General features: G+C 37.8%; 1 protein-coding gene across 1 annotated transcript in view; it reads right to left on the minus strand.

Moving 5' to 3' along the window:
* The window catches only part of PRIM2 (DNA primase subunit 2), a 361,392-nt gene that overhangs the window by 137,210 nt on the left and 203,252 nt on the right, over positions 1 to 20,930 (minus strand). The window contains exon 8 of the mRNA XM_036767629.1: positions 13,975 to 14,042. Within this exon, the coding sequence (XP_036623524.1) occupies positions 13,975 to 14,042 (68 nt within the window). The remainder of the gene's footprint in view (positions 1 to 13,974; positions 14,043 to 20,930) is intronic.

The following is a 20,930-nucleotide window of genomic DNA, read 5'->3' on the forward strand; positions in this document are numbered from 1 at the left end:
CATGATCCCTAAGCTAGAGGTTAGTAAAAAAGGGCTGAGGGAGAACTCATATGTCAGCATGTCATGAAGATGGGGAGAGAAAAGCATAGTGGGGTTGGGTCAGGCCAGATATTATGAACCGATGCACCAATAAGGTGCACAGTGCCCCAGGGTAGAAGCTAGAGTGATGAATCCAAGGCTGCAGGTGAACAGAGGCAGCACGTGAAAATGACCAAAGAGCAGATAACACTGAATCTTTGCCAGCCTTAATGATAAATATAGATTAAGCAGAACATACTGCAGTGAGGTCCTCTAAAGAAGGCTACTGTTTGATACAAAAGTGTTCCTACTTCTATTAACAAAGCATAATCAGGGGCCCTTGCTAAAAAAATTTTGCCCTAGAGTGAAGACTTTAAAAAACTGCTGCTGCTATATACTAAGAATAAAGCTCCATGGAGCTCTGATTGGCTCAGATGCAATCAAGCATTCCATAAGTGTCTCCATGGGGAAAGTGAAAGGATCCAGGTGAAATTGGGTGCATGAAGCTATGAAAAGATTTCTATCAAAGAGTTTTGTTCTCTGGTCTTACCAAACTGCAAAACTGTCCTTTCTCTCTTAGATTCTTTCAGGGCCCAGTCTCAGGGGAGAGGGGAAGACACGGTGATTACATGGTGATTACAGCAGGAATTTGAGGCAAAACTGGAAAGCCGCCCTCTGCTAAAGAGCAAGGAGGATAGCACTGACAGCTCCCTCAGAATTACTCTCAATTCCATTAAGATTGGCTTTCCCTCTAAATAAGCCCTACAAATTGAGAGACTGAGAAAATGTATTAGTTCAAATGGGATAACGTATGTAAAGTATCTTGCAAACCTGTTTTTTGCAAATCTTAGTTGTTGTTCAGTCTTTTTTTCCAGATGTCTCCAACTCTTCATGGCTCCGTTTGGGGTTTTATTGGCAAAGAGACTGGAGTGATTTGCCATTTCCTTTTCCAGCTCATTTTATAGATAAGGAAACTGAGGAAAAGCAGGTTAAGTGACTAGCCCAGGGTCACACAGCTAGTAAGTCTGGGGCCGCATCTGAGCTCAGGACGATAACTATTCTTGACTCCAGGCCTGGCACTCTATCCACTGAGCCATTAGTCTTTAGTTCTTGCATATTTGTATAGAAGAACAAATGCAATGGCAAGAGGGCACACATTATTGGAAAAAATGTATATAACATTGCCTTTTCCCCCAAGAATCCTTTTCCTAGGACCTTTATGCCTGAAAAACTTTACACAACTTACTCAACTGTTTTCCTGGAAAACTCAGGCCCAACCATATTTTAAGAACTGGCATAAACACAGAGACAGTGAAGGAAGAGACGGAAGTGTCACCAACAAGTTGGACGAGGGGGATGAGAGGAGAGAAATTGCACCAAGAAAATACATCCTATTTTGCACCACTTAAAAAAGCAGACATACAGCTTTCCAAATGAACTGCAATTTCCTATACCATCCTATAAAATACATGGTACGTTCCTCTATAACCTCGTCACATACAGCTGGGTGAGAGTAGCACTAATGGAAAAACAATTGCCAGAAGGAAACAAATGACTCTGTATATTAACCACACATCCTTGGCTACAGTCACAATTTTACTCACTTTGGGAGTAAAAAAATATACCAAACTATACCATTCTTTTCTTTTATACGCACACACACACACACACACACACACACACAATGTATCCCATTCAATCTAATGCATTTTCTCAGCGTGTGTGTGTGTGTGTGTGTGTGTGTGTGTGTGTGTTGGGGGGGGCGGTTATAAATTTTTTTCACAATGATGCCATGAAGACTTTTTGAAAGCCCAATTCCTGCAGTTAGGATTTGTTGGGTGTGCTGGAAATCAAGGAAGCTGGCATTACAATATATCATTTACTGCTGTGAAAGATATCACACAAAAATGCACTCTACAGCTGTCACTACTGTAATTGAAATAAGTTTCTTTTTGCTGTTAAATCCCTAGTAAATGGCACCCAACCTGCGTTAGCCCCAGTGATTTTCCCTGCTGTGATTCCAATGAGAACTCAATCAATGGTTCTCTGTTTTCAATCAAATGGAAGTTCTTTTTTCAGCAATCCTAAAGTGTATTAATTTAGGAAAACAACAACACCACAGCAGACTACCATCAGACATAGCTCAGTATAACCACCTGAATTAGGCACATAATTGGGCAAGAATTGTATAACCCCCAAGGTGCATGTAACTAATAAAATCAGGAGATTTGGGATTGTCTACCAGTTTCATGCATTTTCATTTCAAGTAATATATTCTGTCTGGAGAAGGAAATGACAAACCACTCCAGTATCTTTACCAAGAAAAACTCCAAAAAGGGGGTCACAAAGACTTGGACACGATTGAATGGCTGAACAGCAGCAATAACAACAAAATGTATTTTGTACGCTTGCTATTTCTAATTATTTTAGGGGTGGTCATACTTTCATCCCTAAGCAATTAACATTTCTCTTTTTATTGTGATTCTTCAGATATTCTATTAATCCAAGGATTCTTAACTTTTTGTGTGTGACATGGAGTCCATTGGCAGTCTGGTGAAATGTCTTCTCAAAATAGTGTTTTTAAAATACATAAATCAAAATACACAGGATTACAAAGGAAACCAATTACATCAAAATACAGTTATCAAAATATTTTTTAAAACAAGTTCATGGAACCCAGAATTCCTGAAATGCGGTGGAGGTTAATGATGTTAGAAACATCTCTATCTTTTCCTCTAAAACGTCTACACTTAACCACTTTTCAAGTATGATTTTCATGGTTACGTAAGCCTCTAATAAATGGCTATTATCACAGTGGACTTTCTACATTCCTTGATGTAAGGTCTTTGTGTATCCGATATTGACAAAAACAAATTTATACTGTAGATATTATTACTACCAGTAGCACATAGGCCTCTCTAAAAGGGAAGTATCACAGTAAGTTAGTCTAATAGAGAGGGAAGAAGAATTTAGGACAGGAAGAAAATCACCTAGCATCCGGCAGATTAATACAGGAAAAGAGCCAGCAAGCTCCAAAATGACTGACAAACAGCAGAGCACTTGGCCTTGAGCAAGCACCAGCATCAAACTTCTCGAGTGAACCTATCATCATTCCCCCTTATTCTCCTGGCCTCCAGGTGACTCACTCACAATAACTATCTCCAATCAGATCAGAAAGGGAGGTGGGGGGGGGGGGGGCGCGCAGAGGAAAAGCAGTACAAGTGAAGGAATTCCCTATGGAGGCAAACTAGTTCTTATCTCACCTAACTTGTCTTATTCTCTTTTGTCAAACCTGCTATGCAGCAATTAAAATCCAGGATGTTGTTTCCCTTCTAACAACTCTGGAGCCAGCCTACTGTCCACACACAGCGCCAGTCTAAGACTGGAAGCATGATGCGGCAGAATGAGTACTAGACTTGGAGTCACAGCAGTGGGGTTCAAATTTCACCTCTGCCACTCACTGCCTGTATGTGACACTGGGGAAGTTACATCATTTCTCTGGGGCTTGATTTCCTGATCTATAAAAAATGAAGGCATTAAACTAGATAATTTCTAAGGTCCCTTTTAAAAATCTCATGGATAAAGTCCAACTGCATACAACGAACAATAGGCAGTCTCTACCAACCTGGTTTTTCCTGAATATAAGCTTGACGGTAAGTAATGTTTCCTATTTTGTCTTTGTACCAATTATGCCCAGACCCAACATAGTGCCTTGCATATCATAGGCATTTTAATAAATATTTGTTGACTTGAGTGGTTGTGCCTCTTATCTGGAAAGTTTCCACAGTATTCTTGGGCTTAATGCAATCAAAGTCTATTGTGATCATCATCATCATCATCCTCATCCCCACTAGCATTAGTATAAGGTTTTAAAATTTGCAAAGGGCTTTAAAAATATTATTTCACAACTACCTCAGAATGTAAGTACTACTATGATGCCTATTTTACAGATGAGGAAACTGGGGCAAGCCAGAAGTTAAATGATTTGCCTAAGTGTCTAAGATGAGACCTGAACTCAGGTCTTTCTGACTCGGGGTCCAGCAGTCACCCTAAGCCACTTAGCCACCTCACTGTCTTCTGCAAACAGGAGCATGTGGAGGACTTTGCCATCTACAGCAAATCTTCTTTCTTTCCCCTTAAACTTCTTTGTTGGACATCCACGACAGAGATAAACATGCAGATGAGCCTATCTCCTCCTATTAAATGCCTCACTTGATACTACTGATCAGAGTCATTAAACAAAGTTCTCTCTGTTATTTCTATCAAGTAATTTTGTATAATCTTCATATAGTCACAAGAGGGACTTGTTGAAGAATAGCCTTATGTTTTGCTTTCCCTTCAGACCCTTCCTCAGAGCTAGATCTAGCACTGGTCTTTTGGGGGGAGATATCTTTCACCTTCTGGGCCCCCAACTAGGTAAAGCAACCTGACCTCCTGGCCTGCATCCTATCCTCCCTCTCTTTCTCCCTGGTGTAAGGTGGACCTCTGAGGGCTTCAAAAGACATAAAGTCACCATCTGCCATGAAGATGAACCTCAAGAAAGAACCTTAAATAGTCTAATCACATTTCTCCCTCAACAGAATTCTCTCCAACCAATGATACTCTGCCGGGCTTCAGTCCTCATTGGAAAGCATGCTTCCATCCTCTTAAACCCGCATCATCAGGGTGACTCTAAACCTCCAGCTACCAATGTAGAAAGCCTGTCCTTCATGCCCATGAACCCTCTCCATGAGCCTAATGTCCCACTCCAGATCTGCCTGTCCCCTTCCACTGTGCCCTCTGGTCTGCCTGCTCCATAATTTAAAGACTTCCCTTCACCTTAAACCTCTTCCTTTTCCACTCCTTCCACCTTCAGGTCTTTACCGAGGTCACCTAGTAACACTATTTCCCTTGCCACTCTTTCCAGCATGTGCTACCCTCTCTCTCAAAACCTTTTCTCAGTGGTTGCAATGGAGGAGTTGGAATACTCTTTGATCCCCTTGGCCACTGCCAAACTACATCTACCACTTGCACTAAGCAAATTCTCCTCCTTTGAGGTCTATGCTATCACCAATACAGGTCATGCTGGCTGTTACAGATCCCTTTCTCCTACTAGGATATTCTCCTCTTTCCCTCAATGAGTTCAGTCCCTGATTCACAATCTTTCTCCTCCTCATCTTCTGCCCTCATATCAGACAACTTTGACATATACTATATACATATATATAGATATAGATATTGATATTCCCTTAACTAACTTTCCAGTTCCTCAATCTATTCAATTCACATAACCTGTTCCTCCATTCCACCTCATAATTACAGAGATGGTCACACACTTATTTCATCCTGTCAGCATTTAGAATTACTCATCCATTTCCTTATTCAAGAGTTCTGAAATTCCTTTATCTAATCATGATTTTTAAAAAAATCATTCCATTTTTCCCTATGCCTTATAACCCTTAACCTTATTCTACTTCCTCACCATGACCTTCATTCTCTCCTTCTGTTCTCTCCAAGGTCATTACACCTACACTGTATACACTCTCCTCCCTTCCCTATCTTGACCTCTCAACTCTACATTATCCTCTGCTCTAGAATTCCTTGCCCCCTTGTTCTATCATCTATCATGCCTTGCCAAACACAGATCCTGGGTTACTTCCATTATCTACCTCATTTGCTTCTATTCACATTATATCGAACAGACCTGGAAGAAAACCATAAAACTGCTGTTACTACAAATTTCTGTTATCTAATCTCAACTCACTGAAGTAAGGCAAACATGGCATTCTTCCCTCCTCAGTTTGCTTTTCCATTCTCCACAGAGGCTGTTCCAAACATTCTCATCTCATCTAAAATCTCTCCTCAGGAGGGATAACTGAACAAATTATGAAGTCAGTTGAGCACCTCACTTCATACACCACTAACAAAACTGAGGCCATTCAGGCATATTCTCCCACTATCTCCTCCTTCACTCAAGTCTCAGATGAAGGGTCATTAGTCCTTCCCCTTGACAAGAAAACCCCTGCATATGCATCCTTGATCCCATACCTGTTCATCACCTCTAGCAGATTTCCCCCACTATTATTCCCAGACTATCTTCAATCTCACCTTATCTACCGGGTTCTCCTCTGCTTCCTCCAAAAATATCCACATCTGTCCTTTAAAAACCCTTACTTGATCCTACCATCCCTACTAGTCATGTCCTGTATCTCACCTCCCTTTTGTGGATACACTCTTTGAAAAAGCTCTTAGTTTCCCTGGCTTCCTTCAGGACTTAGCTTGAATCTCACCTTCTGAAGGAAACCTCTCCCAGTCGTCTTAATCTACTAATGCACTTGTCTCTAATCTTACCTTCCACCTACCATGGACACACTTTGTATGTACCTATTTTTTCATGTTGTCTCCCCTACTAAAACGTAAGCTCCTTGAGAGCAGAGACTATTTTTACCTTGATTCGTGTCCTTAGCACTTAAAACAGCATATATCACATAGCATCAGTAAGTGCTAATCGATTGATGGACTAACAAGTCAAATAGTTTTTCCCCCCACTTAAAAAAATTCTTAATTAACCAAACTTCAAAAAAAAAAATCTCTAAATACAAAGGAGAACAGAAAAAGGATTATATGTGAAAATATAAATCTCTATTACATACAACTGGCTTTTCCTAAAAAGTATATATTCAGCAAATTCCTTTCAAAGCTACTCTTGTGTTTCTTTCTGAACTTCCCTCTGTTCTCTTTTGTGTATTTTAAACAATACTTCCATGGCATACTTTTCTTTCTTTTGGGGGGGGGGTTTAGGGGGGAAGGGAGATGATTTCCCTAGCTCTCCTCTATCCCACAAACCCCAGTTTCCATTAAAAAAGGAAAACACAATCCTTCTAACAATGAAGCATATCAAATTGAGCAAAACGAACCCACACATTTCCTTTGTCTAAAAATATATGTCTAATTCTGTACCTTGCATCTATCACACAGGTTACAGGAGGTAGGGAGCATGCTTTGTCACTGAGGCCCCCGGAGTCATGGATGGTCTTTACATTGGTCAGAGTGGTGTTTTCCATCACAATGCTGTTTTTACTGTGTAAGTTGTGCTATTGGTCCTTCTCACTTCACCCTGAATCAATTCATACATGTCTTTCCAAGTACCTTTGAAATTGCCCTTTTCATCACTTCTTACAGTAATATTCCATTACACTCATATACCATAATTTGTTCAACCATTCCCCAGTTGATGGACATTCCCTTTGTTTTTTAGTTCTTAGCTACAACAGAAAGAGTTACCATAAACATCCTTCTACAAATAGGTCTTTTTCTTTTTTCTTTGATCTCTTTGGGCTATATACCTAATAATGGCATAACCGGGTCAAAGGGTATTCACAGTGTAGTGCCTTTTGAGGCATAGTTCTAAATTCAAATGCTTTTTTATAATAAAAAATAATAAACACTGAGAGATCTTGGATCATCAATTGTATAACAATGTTGTCGACTGGATTTGTGAAGGTCTTCCTGTTCTCATTAAATGTCCATTAAGTATACTCTTAATATGTCTAGAATAACTAAACTAACTCCTGATAGCTTTTTACATTTAAGATTTTAGTTGCATTAGGTATTCTATAAGGACTGCACAGATTAACAAAACAGAAGACCAAAAACAAACACCCCTCAGCCCTCCAAAAAAAACAAAGAAAAAAAAATAGGCTGCATTGACTATCCCAGAGTCAAAAGGCACTTTGAAAAATCTGTTTCTCATCCAACCTTTGCTATACAAAACAGTCAGGAAGACTAGTCCCACCATCCCCTGAAGCTATTGCCTCCTATCTCTTCCTATTTAGTGCTAAATTTCTAGAAAAAAAAAAGACTATATTTCATTCTTCCACTAATAGGGATTCATAGATTTTGAGCTGGAAGGGACCTTAGAAACCACATAGTCTAAGGCCTTCACTCTACAAATGGCAGCAGAGTTTAACTGACTTTGCCCAAGGACAGAGTAACAGGGAGGGGCCAGGTTTAAAATCCAGGTCTTCTGACTCCAGCTCTCCCCTCTTCAATGCCCATTCACTTCTTCTTCCCTAGTCATCTAGCTTCTGAACCTATCAGTTTATAGAATTGCCTTTTCAAAAGTTAGTCATACCTCTTAATTACTAAATCCAAAATACTTTTCTCCAACTTCTCATCCTCCTTGACTCTTCCCCCACCAAGACAATCTTCCTGTCTTCCCAACAATTCGGAACTTATTAGGCATATGCAGCTGATTTGTGTTATTTTTGTTATCTCTGTGGATTTGCAAACGTCCATGTTAATTCTGTCTCCTTCCTTTTAAATGGCATGTTCCCCAAGAGAAATACTAGTTTTATAACTTAAGAATAATAAAAAAAAATTCTTATTGATATAATGCTTTACAGCTTACTAGTACTGTAAGGTAACGAATGCAAGTATTAGCCCCATTTTATAAATGAGGAAACAGACTTTCCAAGAAAGTTATGTCAAACAAAGATCTTCTGACTCCAAGTACAATGCTCTTAACTCTATACTATGATGCTTCTAAATTATAAAATGTTAGGGAATAAATTACAGTGCTCTGCAAGTTTTTGTGGGAGGCATTGGGAGGGGGGAGGGAGTTAGTAAGAAGAATCTGATGGGGGTATGGACCTGTGATTTCACTGGCTTCAGATACTCCCCGATGAGGAAGCTCCCTGTACCAGAGCAGATCAGCAACCGTTCTGTAACTTGTCATCAATTTCTGTAACTTGCCAGAGGCACTGAGAGGGTTAAGTGACTTGCTCAGGGTCACCAAGCAATAGATTCTTAAAGGGAATGCTAGTGACTAACATATGCTATCCTAAAAAGGTCTGTATAATTTCTTATAAATGTGTATGTATGTGTATATATGTGTATATGACTACTAATGGAAAAGAATGCATTCTTCCTAATTTTAGTAATGTATTATAGGAATCTGAAAAGCTTTCACAATAAGCACAGAAATATGTAAATTTACATGAACTTTAAGTCAAAAAGGAAATGGTTCAAAGCACTAACAATAAGTGGAAATGAGTGGGAAGAAAGGCCCTCAGAAATAACAGGAACATAAAGATCACATTAATAAGGTTTTAGGTTCCACTAACCAGAGTTCTCACCTCCTCCAAACTGCACTGTATCACAGCATTCCTTTATGCTTATTTCAACAGGAAAACCAAGTAATTTTCTGATTTAAACTTAATGAGAGTTAATTTTTAAAATGAAAATGTTGTGGAGATTCTGGAAATACATCACACAGGTAAAACATTTTTGTTGAAATTTGTATGCAATGTTTTCTCTAGGAAAAAAATAAACATGTATACACATCAACTATGGAGACCACATAGTACAATGGACAGATAGACAGCTGGCCTTGAAGCCAGGAAGACCTAAGTTAAAGGCCTGCCTCTGATATGTACTAGGATGTGTGACCCTGGGCAAGTAATTCAACTTCTCAGTACTCAAGCTTTAGGATCTTTAGGATTACAGATTGCAGAGGAATTGCAGTTTAGGATTACAAATTGCAGAGGATGGATCTGGTGGAGGGAGTTTCCTCTCCCAGAAGTTCCCTATACCAATTAAATCACAAGTCTAGTACCTATCCCTACATATTAATCAAGTGACCCATATAGTTAGAGAAAGTAAGTTCACAAAAGCAATCACACTGATAGAAACTCAAGAAGAAGGTCTCATTATTTTTAAATAATTTGAAATGAAGTCAAAATTAATATCTGCTATAAAACTCATCATGCATTAAAATCTAATGAGTGTGATGTAACCTTTAAGTAAAGCTATACCCCACAAAATGATATCCTGACTAATGTGAGCGAGGCATTACAATCAAAGGTTATCATAACATCCCAAATACGTGCATTGAAATGTCTTCGGGCTACCCATCCTCTGCTCCATTTATTCAATGCCTCTTCCGTTTCTCTTGGACCCACTTATGGGAGGATCTGCCATAGGCTAAAGTTGGAAAAAATCCACTTCCAAATCAATTCCACAAGCATTTATTAAATATCTGTTTCTGCCAGGCATTGTGCAAGGTCTTAGGTGCCTCGAGACTCCCACATTCTATTGGTAGAAATAACATGTGCAAATAAACACAATGCACACACAAAATAATGGGAAGAAAGGGGAAGCTAGCAAATGGGATTAGGTTAGGCTTTTTGTAGGATTTCCAACTTGAGGTACATATATCACCAGGGAGTACAAGAAATGTGTCTAGGCAGAACAGAATATTTGGTAAATAATATTATCCTATTGAAATGAACTCAGGTATTTTGTTTCTTATGTGCCCATGCATGGTCAACTCTAGAATTTTCTTCCTTTCATATTAAAGGAGGCACAAAAATGCTTACAAAATGCCAAAGGGTACGAAGGGCACAAAACAAAAGGAAACTACTATCGGAGAAGGAAACACTTGTACTTGGCATGGAAGGAAGTTATGTATTCTATTAGAGGCACAGGTGGGAATAGAGCTCTTTCCAGGTATAGGGGGACACATGTGCAAAGCCCCAGAGACAGAAATAGCAGAGCCTGACACCACCTATGTAAGGAATTGAGAAAAGATGTGGGTTGGAAAGTTAGCCCTAACACAGGAGCCAGAAGTCTTGGGCTGGTAAGGACAAACCAGAATCAATGGTCAAGCGTATGGAGTGGAAAGCTAAGAACACAAGCAGAGGTGTCAAGATTAAAAACAAGCATCAATGCCAAGATCCAGAGTTCAAGGAGCGTGTGAAGATAAGTGGCCAAGGGATCGGGATGAAGATCAATACAGAAACAACAAAGAGAATCAGATTGCACAGAATTTGCCACACTAAGTTTCCTAAGAGGGCAGGCTTGGTTTTATGCACATCATACTATGTAGATCCAACAAATGAGGCAGGGTATTATACTCCTTCCTGATAAGTTCTCTCTCATTTGTGGTTCCTAGATTACATATCTGGGAATTCATGAGGCTGGCCCTACCTTCTGAGCTACAGCTGCTAGTTTCCACCACACCACCACACCACCACCACCACCAGCATTACAGTTAAAAGAAATGGCTGTCTCTTAGTGGAAGGGGGCAGATCCCCCAATGGCTCTGGTTCCATTCAGTTCTACTCTAATAGAATTACTTCCTGCTGTATTTTTGTTGTTATTTGTGGTTGTTTTGCCTAACATCATGTTTTTGTGGATCTCATTAATGACATTGGCAAGGTACACCTGTATGTACTGTATTTACATGCTACATTCTTTTTCTGCTAAGTTCTATTTTATTTTGATTCCAAAACAGTGGAAATGATGTTTGATTCCCAGTTGCTATATCAGTCTTGCATATGACGAAGTGAAATAGCCAATTAAGAAATGCAAAAAAGTAAATAGCTCATTTCCATAAAGAATAAGCAATCCACAAAATGAGGACAGAAATGTATAGGAGAAACCCCCAGAGAACTATGGAGAGTTTTGGATTTGGAGTTAGCAGATTGAGATTCAAATCCTGGTTTTGCCAGCTTACTACCTGATCTTGGTCCTCAGTTTCATGAGTAAAATGAAGGGCTTCCAAGGTTCCTTCCAGTTCTAATTCTTGCTCTTTGGATCCCATAATCAAACCACTGGTGACACATAATAGTCCCTACACTCTGATTCATAGTTCTGTGCACCCTAATTTTGAATAAGAATGCCTAATGTTTTTATAACCTGGCCAAAAAAAAAGTAAATTTTGAAGAGTTTTATTATTAAATTAAGCTTTTAATCATATATTTATGATTATTTTATGTATGTATATATGCACATATCGATGCATATACATGTATGTAACACCATATGATTGCCTCCTATCTCTTTTTTAATACTAGCTTCATGGCCATAGGAGAGGGAAAAACTAGTCACAAAATACAAAAAGCAAAATTTTCTTATCTAACTTTCCAAGTTAACATATAGAAACTATTCGTGTATACAAAGTAACTATTTCTTGACTCCTCATTTATGAACAAAATTAAATCACATCCACTTGGATAGTTCAATGCTATAGGGCACAAAAATCAAGTCAGCTTCTCCCTGGATCCTGTCATTCCCAAGTAGTAAGATAAGGATTTAATCCAATTTGTAAAGCTAAATTTGAACCAGAAGGTTAGACTTATGTGAAAAATAGTCACATATTTTAGTGTTTGCAAAATAATATACCTGGTGAAAATATCATAGATAATGAGGGTACTCTAGGCCTAGATAAATGTCTAACTACTGAAAAGTGACTTAGACAATGGAGAAATTCTCTGTATTTTATTACTTCAGTTTTCACTGGTATTTATATTGCCCAAATTAGTTTCACTGGCAAGTTTAATTAGTATGCTATTCATCATCTCTCTCTCTGATCATTAGAGTTGTGAAATAACCCTGGACAAAATACTGATCTCAGCAGTACACTACTATAAAGTCTATCCCTTGAAGATAATTTATTTAAATTACATCCTTAATGTGATTATCAATAGATTCTATGAAGTCAAATGCAATGTTTTTTGTCTAGTTGACCTGAATGCTAGTAATAACAAAAAAGTGACGTTTTTATTTTTTAAATATGGGGCAGCCAAAAGACACACTGAGTTTGAAAGTCATATCACAAGGTTACTTTGTACTACAAATGTCAAACTACACACATCACCTGCCACCCTGCCCACGGAAGTTTCTGACATAGTAATAAAATGGAAAAACGTTTAGTTTAATAATAATAAAAAAAAAAGCAGCTTCAGTTGGTGAATATTACATGTAGCATCTCGCCATGGTCGCTTAGCAACCAGTGGTGAATGAACTCCACAGAGGATGGAAACCCAAAATGAATGTACAGTATGTGCAAGTTTCAAGGACCTGAAGAGAAGTGTCAGTAGTTCATCTAAATTCCAGTTGACAATTACCCTACCCAAGTGGGGGAGGGGGAAATCCATCACAATCTAACAATAACTAAGCACTAACAGTATACGAGGACCATAAAATTGGATGAGATCCTGGTGCTGTGGGATTAACAACCTAAATTTGACAACCACTATATTGCTATGAAGGCTCTAGTTTTGCAAGGCAAAAAAATGTGACAGCATGATTTGCAAATCACACAACCTTCACAAAAATATAGTAGATGTCTTATATGCCATGGCCCCTTATGAAGAGGGATTGAGAAATACTTCAAGTCAAATCATATCCTCCTAAAACATAAAAGCTATATGTAGCAAAAATGTTTAGTCTATGAAGATGGGTATTAGTCCTGTCCTCCTAAACACAAGCATTATATAAAAAAAAAGAAAGTGACAGTGTATCTGTCATCAAGTCCAAAAGAGTACCAGGGTCTTGAGGTTGAGATAAATGTGTTATCTCCTAAATCTTTCTTAAGCCTTGGCTTCCTATTTTAGTTTAAATCAATCATCTAATTTTGCAGCTTTGATAAATTTAAAGACTATTCTACAGTGCTAGGAAATCAGGAATAACATTAAAGACTAAGGAATTAAAAGAATAAAGATTACTTAAAATTGAATGGCGACAGTAAAGGAAAAAAAAATGGATTTTGCCATCATCATGCAGCTGCCCTCTCACTCTGGACATTCCCTCTGGAGTCTTCTCATCCTGAATCATCCCACTGCCTCCCTGGTCTCTTCTCCTACCGAGTGCACCCTGCCCCCATCTCTACTTTGGGGACAGGCCTAAGTTGGACAAGCTTCATTCCCTTCCTGGTTCTCTTGGGTATTCCCCCTCCCTCCTTCAGCTCCCTTTTGAATAATGTCCCCCCCACCCCCTCCAAGAACATAAGCTCCTTGAGGGCAGGGACTATCTTTTTGCTTGTATTTGTATCTCCAGCACATAGTGTTTAATAAATGCTTGTTGTCTTGCTTTAAATTTCTGAGACTCCCCATTACTTGTGAAGTCAAAAGGTTTTAGCCCACTTCAAATAAATCTCTTTTATCAGCACAACGAGGCAGTATTTTTTATTACCTGAGGTGATTAAGAAGAGGCTGTAGTCGCTCATCAGATTGCACAGATGGCAGCGACCTTGCTGTTAACTGCAAGAAAATAAAATTTTTTATCAGAAATATTAGCAAATATAGGTAAAATCAGTGAACTTATTTCAATATCTAAATGAAAAAGCAAATATATGTGCGTATGTATAGATATACATATGTATATAAATACACACATAAATTTCTCTTTGTGAAGGAAGGAAAATCATATTTCAATAACAGGATGGAAAATAACTGACTATACCTGCAGTTACCGAGTTTTCTCATTAACTCCAAAAATAAGTAAATAAGCAAAGCTGAAAAGCTAAATAAATATACAAGTATGAATCCCAGTTTTTCAGAAATTCACAAACAGGAAGAATTTGTTTTCTAATTTGGTAAAGGGTAGGCAAATTTCTGACTGGTTAGTTCCATTCAGTTCAATTTTTTTTTAGAAAGACTTATTACATACTTACTATATTCAATACCTTGTAACTAGGTATTAGTGACAAAGATAAATCCAAAACCATTTCCTACTCTCAAGGAGTTCACATTACATTCTACTAGGGAGAAGGAAACGTATATAAGGACAATTAAATATGACATTTGAGCTGACAGCATGACATGAATTCATAACGACAGATAGCACTGCATGATGAATAGAGAGCTAGCTTTGAAGCCAGGAACACCTGGGTTCAATTCCTATCAATGACAGTTATTACAGGTTCGTTCCCTCCCTAGCTGGATTATATGAGGGTGGAGAAAGCACAAAATAAGGAGGACGAGGATCATTACAAGAGGTAGCACCTAAGGATTTTTAGAGGCAAAGGAGAGGAGAGAAAGCACTCCAAGCTGTTGAACAGGCTGCCTGTACTTGGGAGAGAAATGTGTGATAGAACACAGAGTTCGAGGAACAGTTAAGTAGGCCCGTTTGGCAGGAACACAGTATGTGAAGGGAAGCAACATGACTATGTGGAGCAAGCCTGAAATGGTAAGATGGAGGCTGTCTATGAAGAGCTTTAAATGCCAGACTGGATTTTGTGAGTACTACGTTGTAGTAAGATTTATGATGACCAAACATACAGCAGTGAAACCTAGACCCATGTTAAGAAATTTTTTTTAACTTAGAGTTAAATCAACACAAAATAGCTTCCACATGAGAAAAACAAAGAAAAAATAGCCTTTGATTTTGACAACTGTATATTCATAAGAATCTACTAAAGTTGCAAAAAGTATTTAATGTAGCCTGGTCAAATTTATTCATAATATTGAACTACAAATCACATTTAAACTACATAACAGTAATCCCCAAACTTCTTCATCCTTTGATTCTCTCAAAGTCTTTGTAACCATTCTTTTGACCCAAGATCTCCCAAAATGAAATGTGGAGCTTTATTTCCCATATGACCAAAAGGGAGAGAGATAAATAATCAGGCTTGCTGTGAGAGACAGTGTAGTGTCATGGAAAGAATGCTGAATTTGGCGTTAGAGGGAGTGGGTTGAAATCTTTCTCCTTCCACTTAGTCCCTGGGTGACTATGGGTGAGTAACTTATCTTTTCTGGGTCTGTAAATTGAATGAATTGGACTGGATGACCTCTTTGGTCTCTTCCAGCTCTAAATCTACGGTCCTGTGACCATCCATAGACAACACTAGAAATTGGCTGTTTTAGGTTTTTGTTTCCTGTGAGCAGTCTGTTTGGAAAACCAGGGTATAGGTTGTTTGGGGAAGAGCAATGCATCCTTTCCAAAAGATGGTAAAGGCAAAACAGACTTGACAGAAGTACAGGTTTGTCAAGTGTAAGGTCAGATGTCATGATCCTTCCCACCTTGCCAATCCAATCAGTGGTAAGATGGAAGCCAGTTCTAGAGGAAAGATGCTCTGGCAAGGGCGTGTCAATATGCAAAGAGACTACTCTAAGTAAGTCTCTGTGTCAATTCAGAGCACATTCCACAGGCAGAGAAGAAAAGAAGCAAGGCTCAGAGAAGGTGACACTGGCTGGGGGCATACTCAGAGAGAGGTCAGTAAACTGGTGTAGGCAAAGTGGATGAACTGAAAGAAAGAGATATCCTTAAACAGGAACTAAAGCTCTACAATAAAGAGGTGTGATCACTGGCCAGAATACAGAAGACTCTCATTACCAGGTTCAGCGACCGTAGGTCTCTCCTCAAAAGCTGATGGAATATATCAGCTAAGAGAAGACGCTAGCCAGGAAGAGTAGAAAACAATGCAAAGAACAGTAGAAAATAGACCAGAATTGATGCTAGCAAAGAACAGACACACCATGCAAACAAGACAACAGCTGTCTTCCTAGGAGTACCTGAGTCGTTTCTGGGACCTCAGTGTGATAAGACTCTTAAAGATTAGAATGAAAACAACACAGAGAAGCACATTGTGAACTCGCTGGGAGTTGGGTTCGTAGATTCTAGTATTTAGAGCTAGTAGAAGCCTTAAAGATCATAGAGTCCAGGGGTTTTGGGTTCTGTGGACTTTTAAAAAAAATTGGTAACCATATTTCAATATAAATGGTTACCTTTGGAATTCTATGTATTTTGTTTTATGCCTTTGAAAACACTGTAGTGAGAAGGGACCCAGAGCCTTTATCGGACTGCCAAAGAGGTCCATAACAAACCTCTTCTCTAGTCCAGTTCTATCATTTTACAAATGAGGACACTGAGTTCCTGAGATAGTAATACCAAGCTATGTAAAAAGATTTCTAAACAAATAACCCTGGGGTGGAGGAAATAAAATAAATATATTTATTCTCTTTATATCTAATCTTGAAATATTTATTTCTATCCTAGTCTTTCCCTTTAGAAATTAAAGTCTTTGCCAGAAGGTAGTGTTTCATTTATCGTCTTTATATCCCCAGTACTTGGCACAGTGATTGACACATAATAGGCATTTTAAAAAGCTTGTTGATTGGTCCTCACTATCACGATAACAACTTGGATTTGTTTAGATCTTTAAAGTTTACAAAGCTCTTTCCTTACAGAGATAAACTAGAGCCAGCTCTAACCAGCTTGTAAGAGCCACTGTTAAATTTTCAGTGTAACCATTTATATTTCAGAAATTGGTAATTGTTAGAAATCTAGGCTGAATTTACTGTTCTGTTAACTGTCTAGACTCAATAAAATATTAATGATGCAGATTTAAAATGTGTATGCGCACTTTTTTTTTTCCCCTGGAGAGCCTTGTTGTTAAATAGTCACCAGGATACCTCTCTAATTATAAACACTACATGAGCTCAGCAGGAGCATCACAGAAGGCTCAGGGAATGAAGTTAACCCCAGAGTGGAGGCCAGGTGACTGGAGGGCAGTGACTATGATGACAGTAATGACAGCAACAACTGGCATTTGTATAGTGCTTTAAGGCTTGTAAAGTGCTTTACAGCCATCATCTCATTTGAGCCTCATGACACTTCTGCTTTCAATTACTCTATGAGGAAAGTAGTACAAATATTTTTATTTACATGTAACAGAAAAGAAACTGAGGATGACAGATGGTAAGTGACTTGACCAAAGTAAGAGACCGTATGTAGCCAAGAGAGCATTTAAATTCTATTCCAGAGCTTTTCTGCCACACCATTCAGCAATAGCAAACTTATTCAATGTTATTTAAAATGGAAATATCACCTGCCTATATGGAGCAAGTAGCTAGATTATAAACATTATTTCAGAACCTGTCAACATAATTTCACAGCTGACTTAATTCCCATAAGCACAAAGAGTTAAAAATTACGGGATCACAGAATTAGAACTGGAAGAGACCTCAGAGGTCAACCCCCTCATAGTACAGATGGGGAAACTGAGGCCTAGAGAAATTAAATGACTTGCCCTAGGTTACAAAGGTTAAGTGGAAGGTTCAGTGACAGAGACTGGATTTGAACTCAGACACCTGACTCCAAATCCAAAGCTTTTTTCACAAAATAACAATCACAATGAATATTTTCATAGCACTTAAGGTTTGCAAAGTTATTTACATGTATTTCCTCATCAATGCATATGAGTTACCCTTAGAGACATAAATTTTCCATTGTGCATTCTCAAGAACAAATTAAACCAGTCAAATCAATATTTTAGTATGAAGTATTCCAACCTGTCTATTCTAAAATTAAACCTAGGTTAAAGTACAGCAAAAATCATTAGCTTTCCATTCATTCATTCCTCTATATGATGACAATATTTTCAACCTAAAAAACTTTCTTCAATACAACCACATATCTATTTTGTTTATTTTTTTAAATTTAATGCTACATTTGAGAGTGAAGAGAATGCCTTAAAAAATTAATCAGTCAGGAATGGAGAGAATAGAAAAGACCTGTCACAACTTACATCTGTGAAGGTGAAATAGGTTTGTGTGATGGTTTTTTTTAAATAGAAATAAAGCTTGACATGACTTATTGTTTCTTTCTTCTTATTGTCAAAAGGTCAGATGGGTCATTATGATGTCCTCCCAACATACCAAACATGTGATGGAAATCGCTATCAATACACTCTCAGAGTATGTGAGAGAGTGGGGGGTGGGAGGGGGCGAGAGTGTAGGAGGAATTACAGAGGCATAGTGATCTTTTGAAAGTTAAAAATAATATCATTTTAGAAATTGTTTCCTAAATTCCTCCTGCATTTGGTTCTTCTCTGGTGCAAATTAATAATATTAATTATAATTAATTATATTAATTAATAATAATAATTAATAATGCTAGCTTCCTTCCAAAAAAAAATAACTGTAATGGCTTTAAATGTCTCAAAGCTTTCAGTAAACAGTACTGCTCTAGATGAAACTGTACAGAACAAGTGAATTACTCCTACTTCTCTCACCCTAATGATGTGAGTTCATGATCTCACACATCTCTGACACTTTTTCTTTGTTAGTACTTTGCTAAATCTATTGCTGCACTCAAAGTAAAAGGAAAGGAAAGGCTTTCTTGAAAGCTGGGTTCTTTTACTGACCTTGATAGCAAAGTGAACGGAACAATAGCCTTGGAGTGAGGAAGATCTTGGTTCAAATGCCCTCACACACTTTGTAGATCTTGGTAGATCTAGGTAATTCTCTTAATCTCAGTTTTTTCCTCACTAAAATGAGGGGGTTGTACTCAGTAATATCGAAGATCTTAAGATTCTCAGATCTAACATTTTAGCTCTAAATTTGTGATTCTACAATTCCTAAAACATAAATAAATATCTACATTCCTTTAACCAGTGGGATATAATCTTCTTGAGGATGGGGACTGATTGTAGGGGTTTATTTTTGTGTTTGATACCCAGTATTTTGTATCCTCATATAAACGAAATCTTCTGAGTTGAATTAAATTGAACTCTCTCTTAGGAAGAACACAATTCTAACATTTCATCCTTCATTTCCCAGTCTGACTATAGTTAATAGTTCCAAGTTTTTCCGTTCAAGTTTTATTCTTCTTATTAAATTATTAGCTTCTTGAGAACAAGGAACTATGGTATTTTTCACCTCTATATCTCCAGTGGCTAGTTTCATACCTCCTAACACAGAGTAGACAATTAATGAACATTTATTGGTTTGAATCAGTTAGTCAATAAACATTTATTAAGCATCCATTATGGGTCGTGCACTGTACTAAGTCCCAAGGACACAAAGAAAGGCAAAGGGCAGTTCAATGGACTAAAAATTAAATGAAAGTTGCTTTTAGTGGCAGCAGATTGGTTGATTAGTTGGATTTTCTCTGGCGAGCAGATTTACATAATTTTGTAACATCTATGTTGGCCATATCCATGACAGTATCAAAAGAGTCTAATTTGAATGTAATACTATTATGGCAGCAAGCCTAATAAAAAGTTCATAGGTCCACAAAAAAAAAATTCTCACAAAAATATTATATGGTTTTTTAATTGATCATATATCACATTTAGCTCAAACTTTATAATGCTACCTTCCCTCCTCACCCCTCCCCGTATGGAAACCAGTCATAGATACTACATAGAAAGTTAACTGCTATAATTAAGATCAGGGAATAAAGCATTGCCACCCTAACTACTTAGCCAAGCAAGTTTTAAAAGACCATCATCTCCATCATCATTATCATCATCTTCTTTTTCTTCTTCAGCACCACCACCACTGTCACCACTAACATTTATATTGTACTTAAGATTTACTAAATGCTTTACATATATTATCTCATTTGATCCTCATGACCATACTGTATGGTAAGTCCTATTATCTCTATTTCACAAATGAGGAAACTGAAGATAAAGAGGTTCAGTGATTTACAGAGTCACACGACTAGCAATTATCAGAAGCACAATTCTGACTCAGGTCTTTCTGACTCCGAGTCCAGCTCTCTAAACACCACGCCACTGAGCTGCACAGATTACAGACAAGGTGAAACTCTGTTGGAGGGACCTAGCCACAGAATATTTATATTCATTCTCATTCTCATCTCTCTCTCTCTCTCTCTCTCTCTCTCTCTCTCTCTCTCTCTCTCTCTCTCTCTCTCTCAACAAAGATTTCACATAACACACATTCAGTTTTTGTTTGTCATTTACAAGAGACTTCAAATATTAGTGTGGTATTTTTATGTAATATTCTCCAAGACAGGCCTTTAAAAGTACGTGCAGTGATGGAGATGTATAAAAAGGAGCAACAATAAAACATTTAAAAATACACAAAAGGAAACCAAAGAGAAGTTCCAAAGGGGACTTAAACGGCATAATTTTAATAGTACCATACTGAATTTAATATAAGCTTTTAAAAATAAAACAGAAGTTCACAATTTCAACCAGAATCCTCTTTTTGGTTTTTTTTTTGTATATTAAAATGTTCATGTTTACTGATGATTAAGTTCATAATTTTTTTTTAAAAGATAAAAACAAAAATAAGTATGCTAAGCTTTCTGGTAGGGTAAAATGGAAAATGAAACTAAAATGATGGTGGAAAGCAAGGGGAAGCTTCAGGAAACCATGAATACCAATACGAATT

Source organism: Trichosurus vulpecula, chromosome 7, assembly GCF_011100635.1.
Source record: "Trichosurus vulpecula isolate mTriVul1 chromosome 7, mTriVul1.pri, whole genome shotgun sequence".
NCBI classification, from domain to species: Eukaryota; Metazoa; Chordata; class Mammalia; order Diprotodontia; family Phalangeridae; genus Trichosurus; species Trichosurus vulpecula.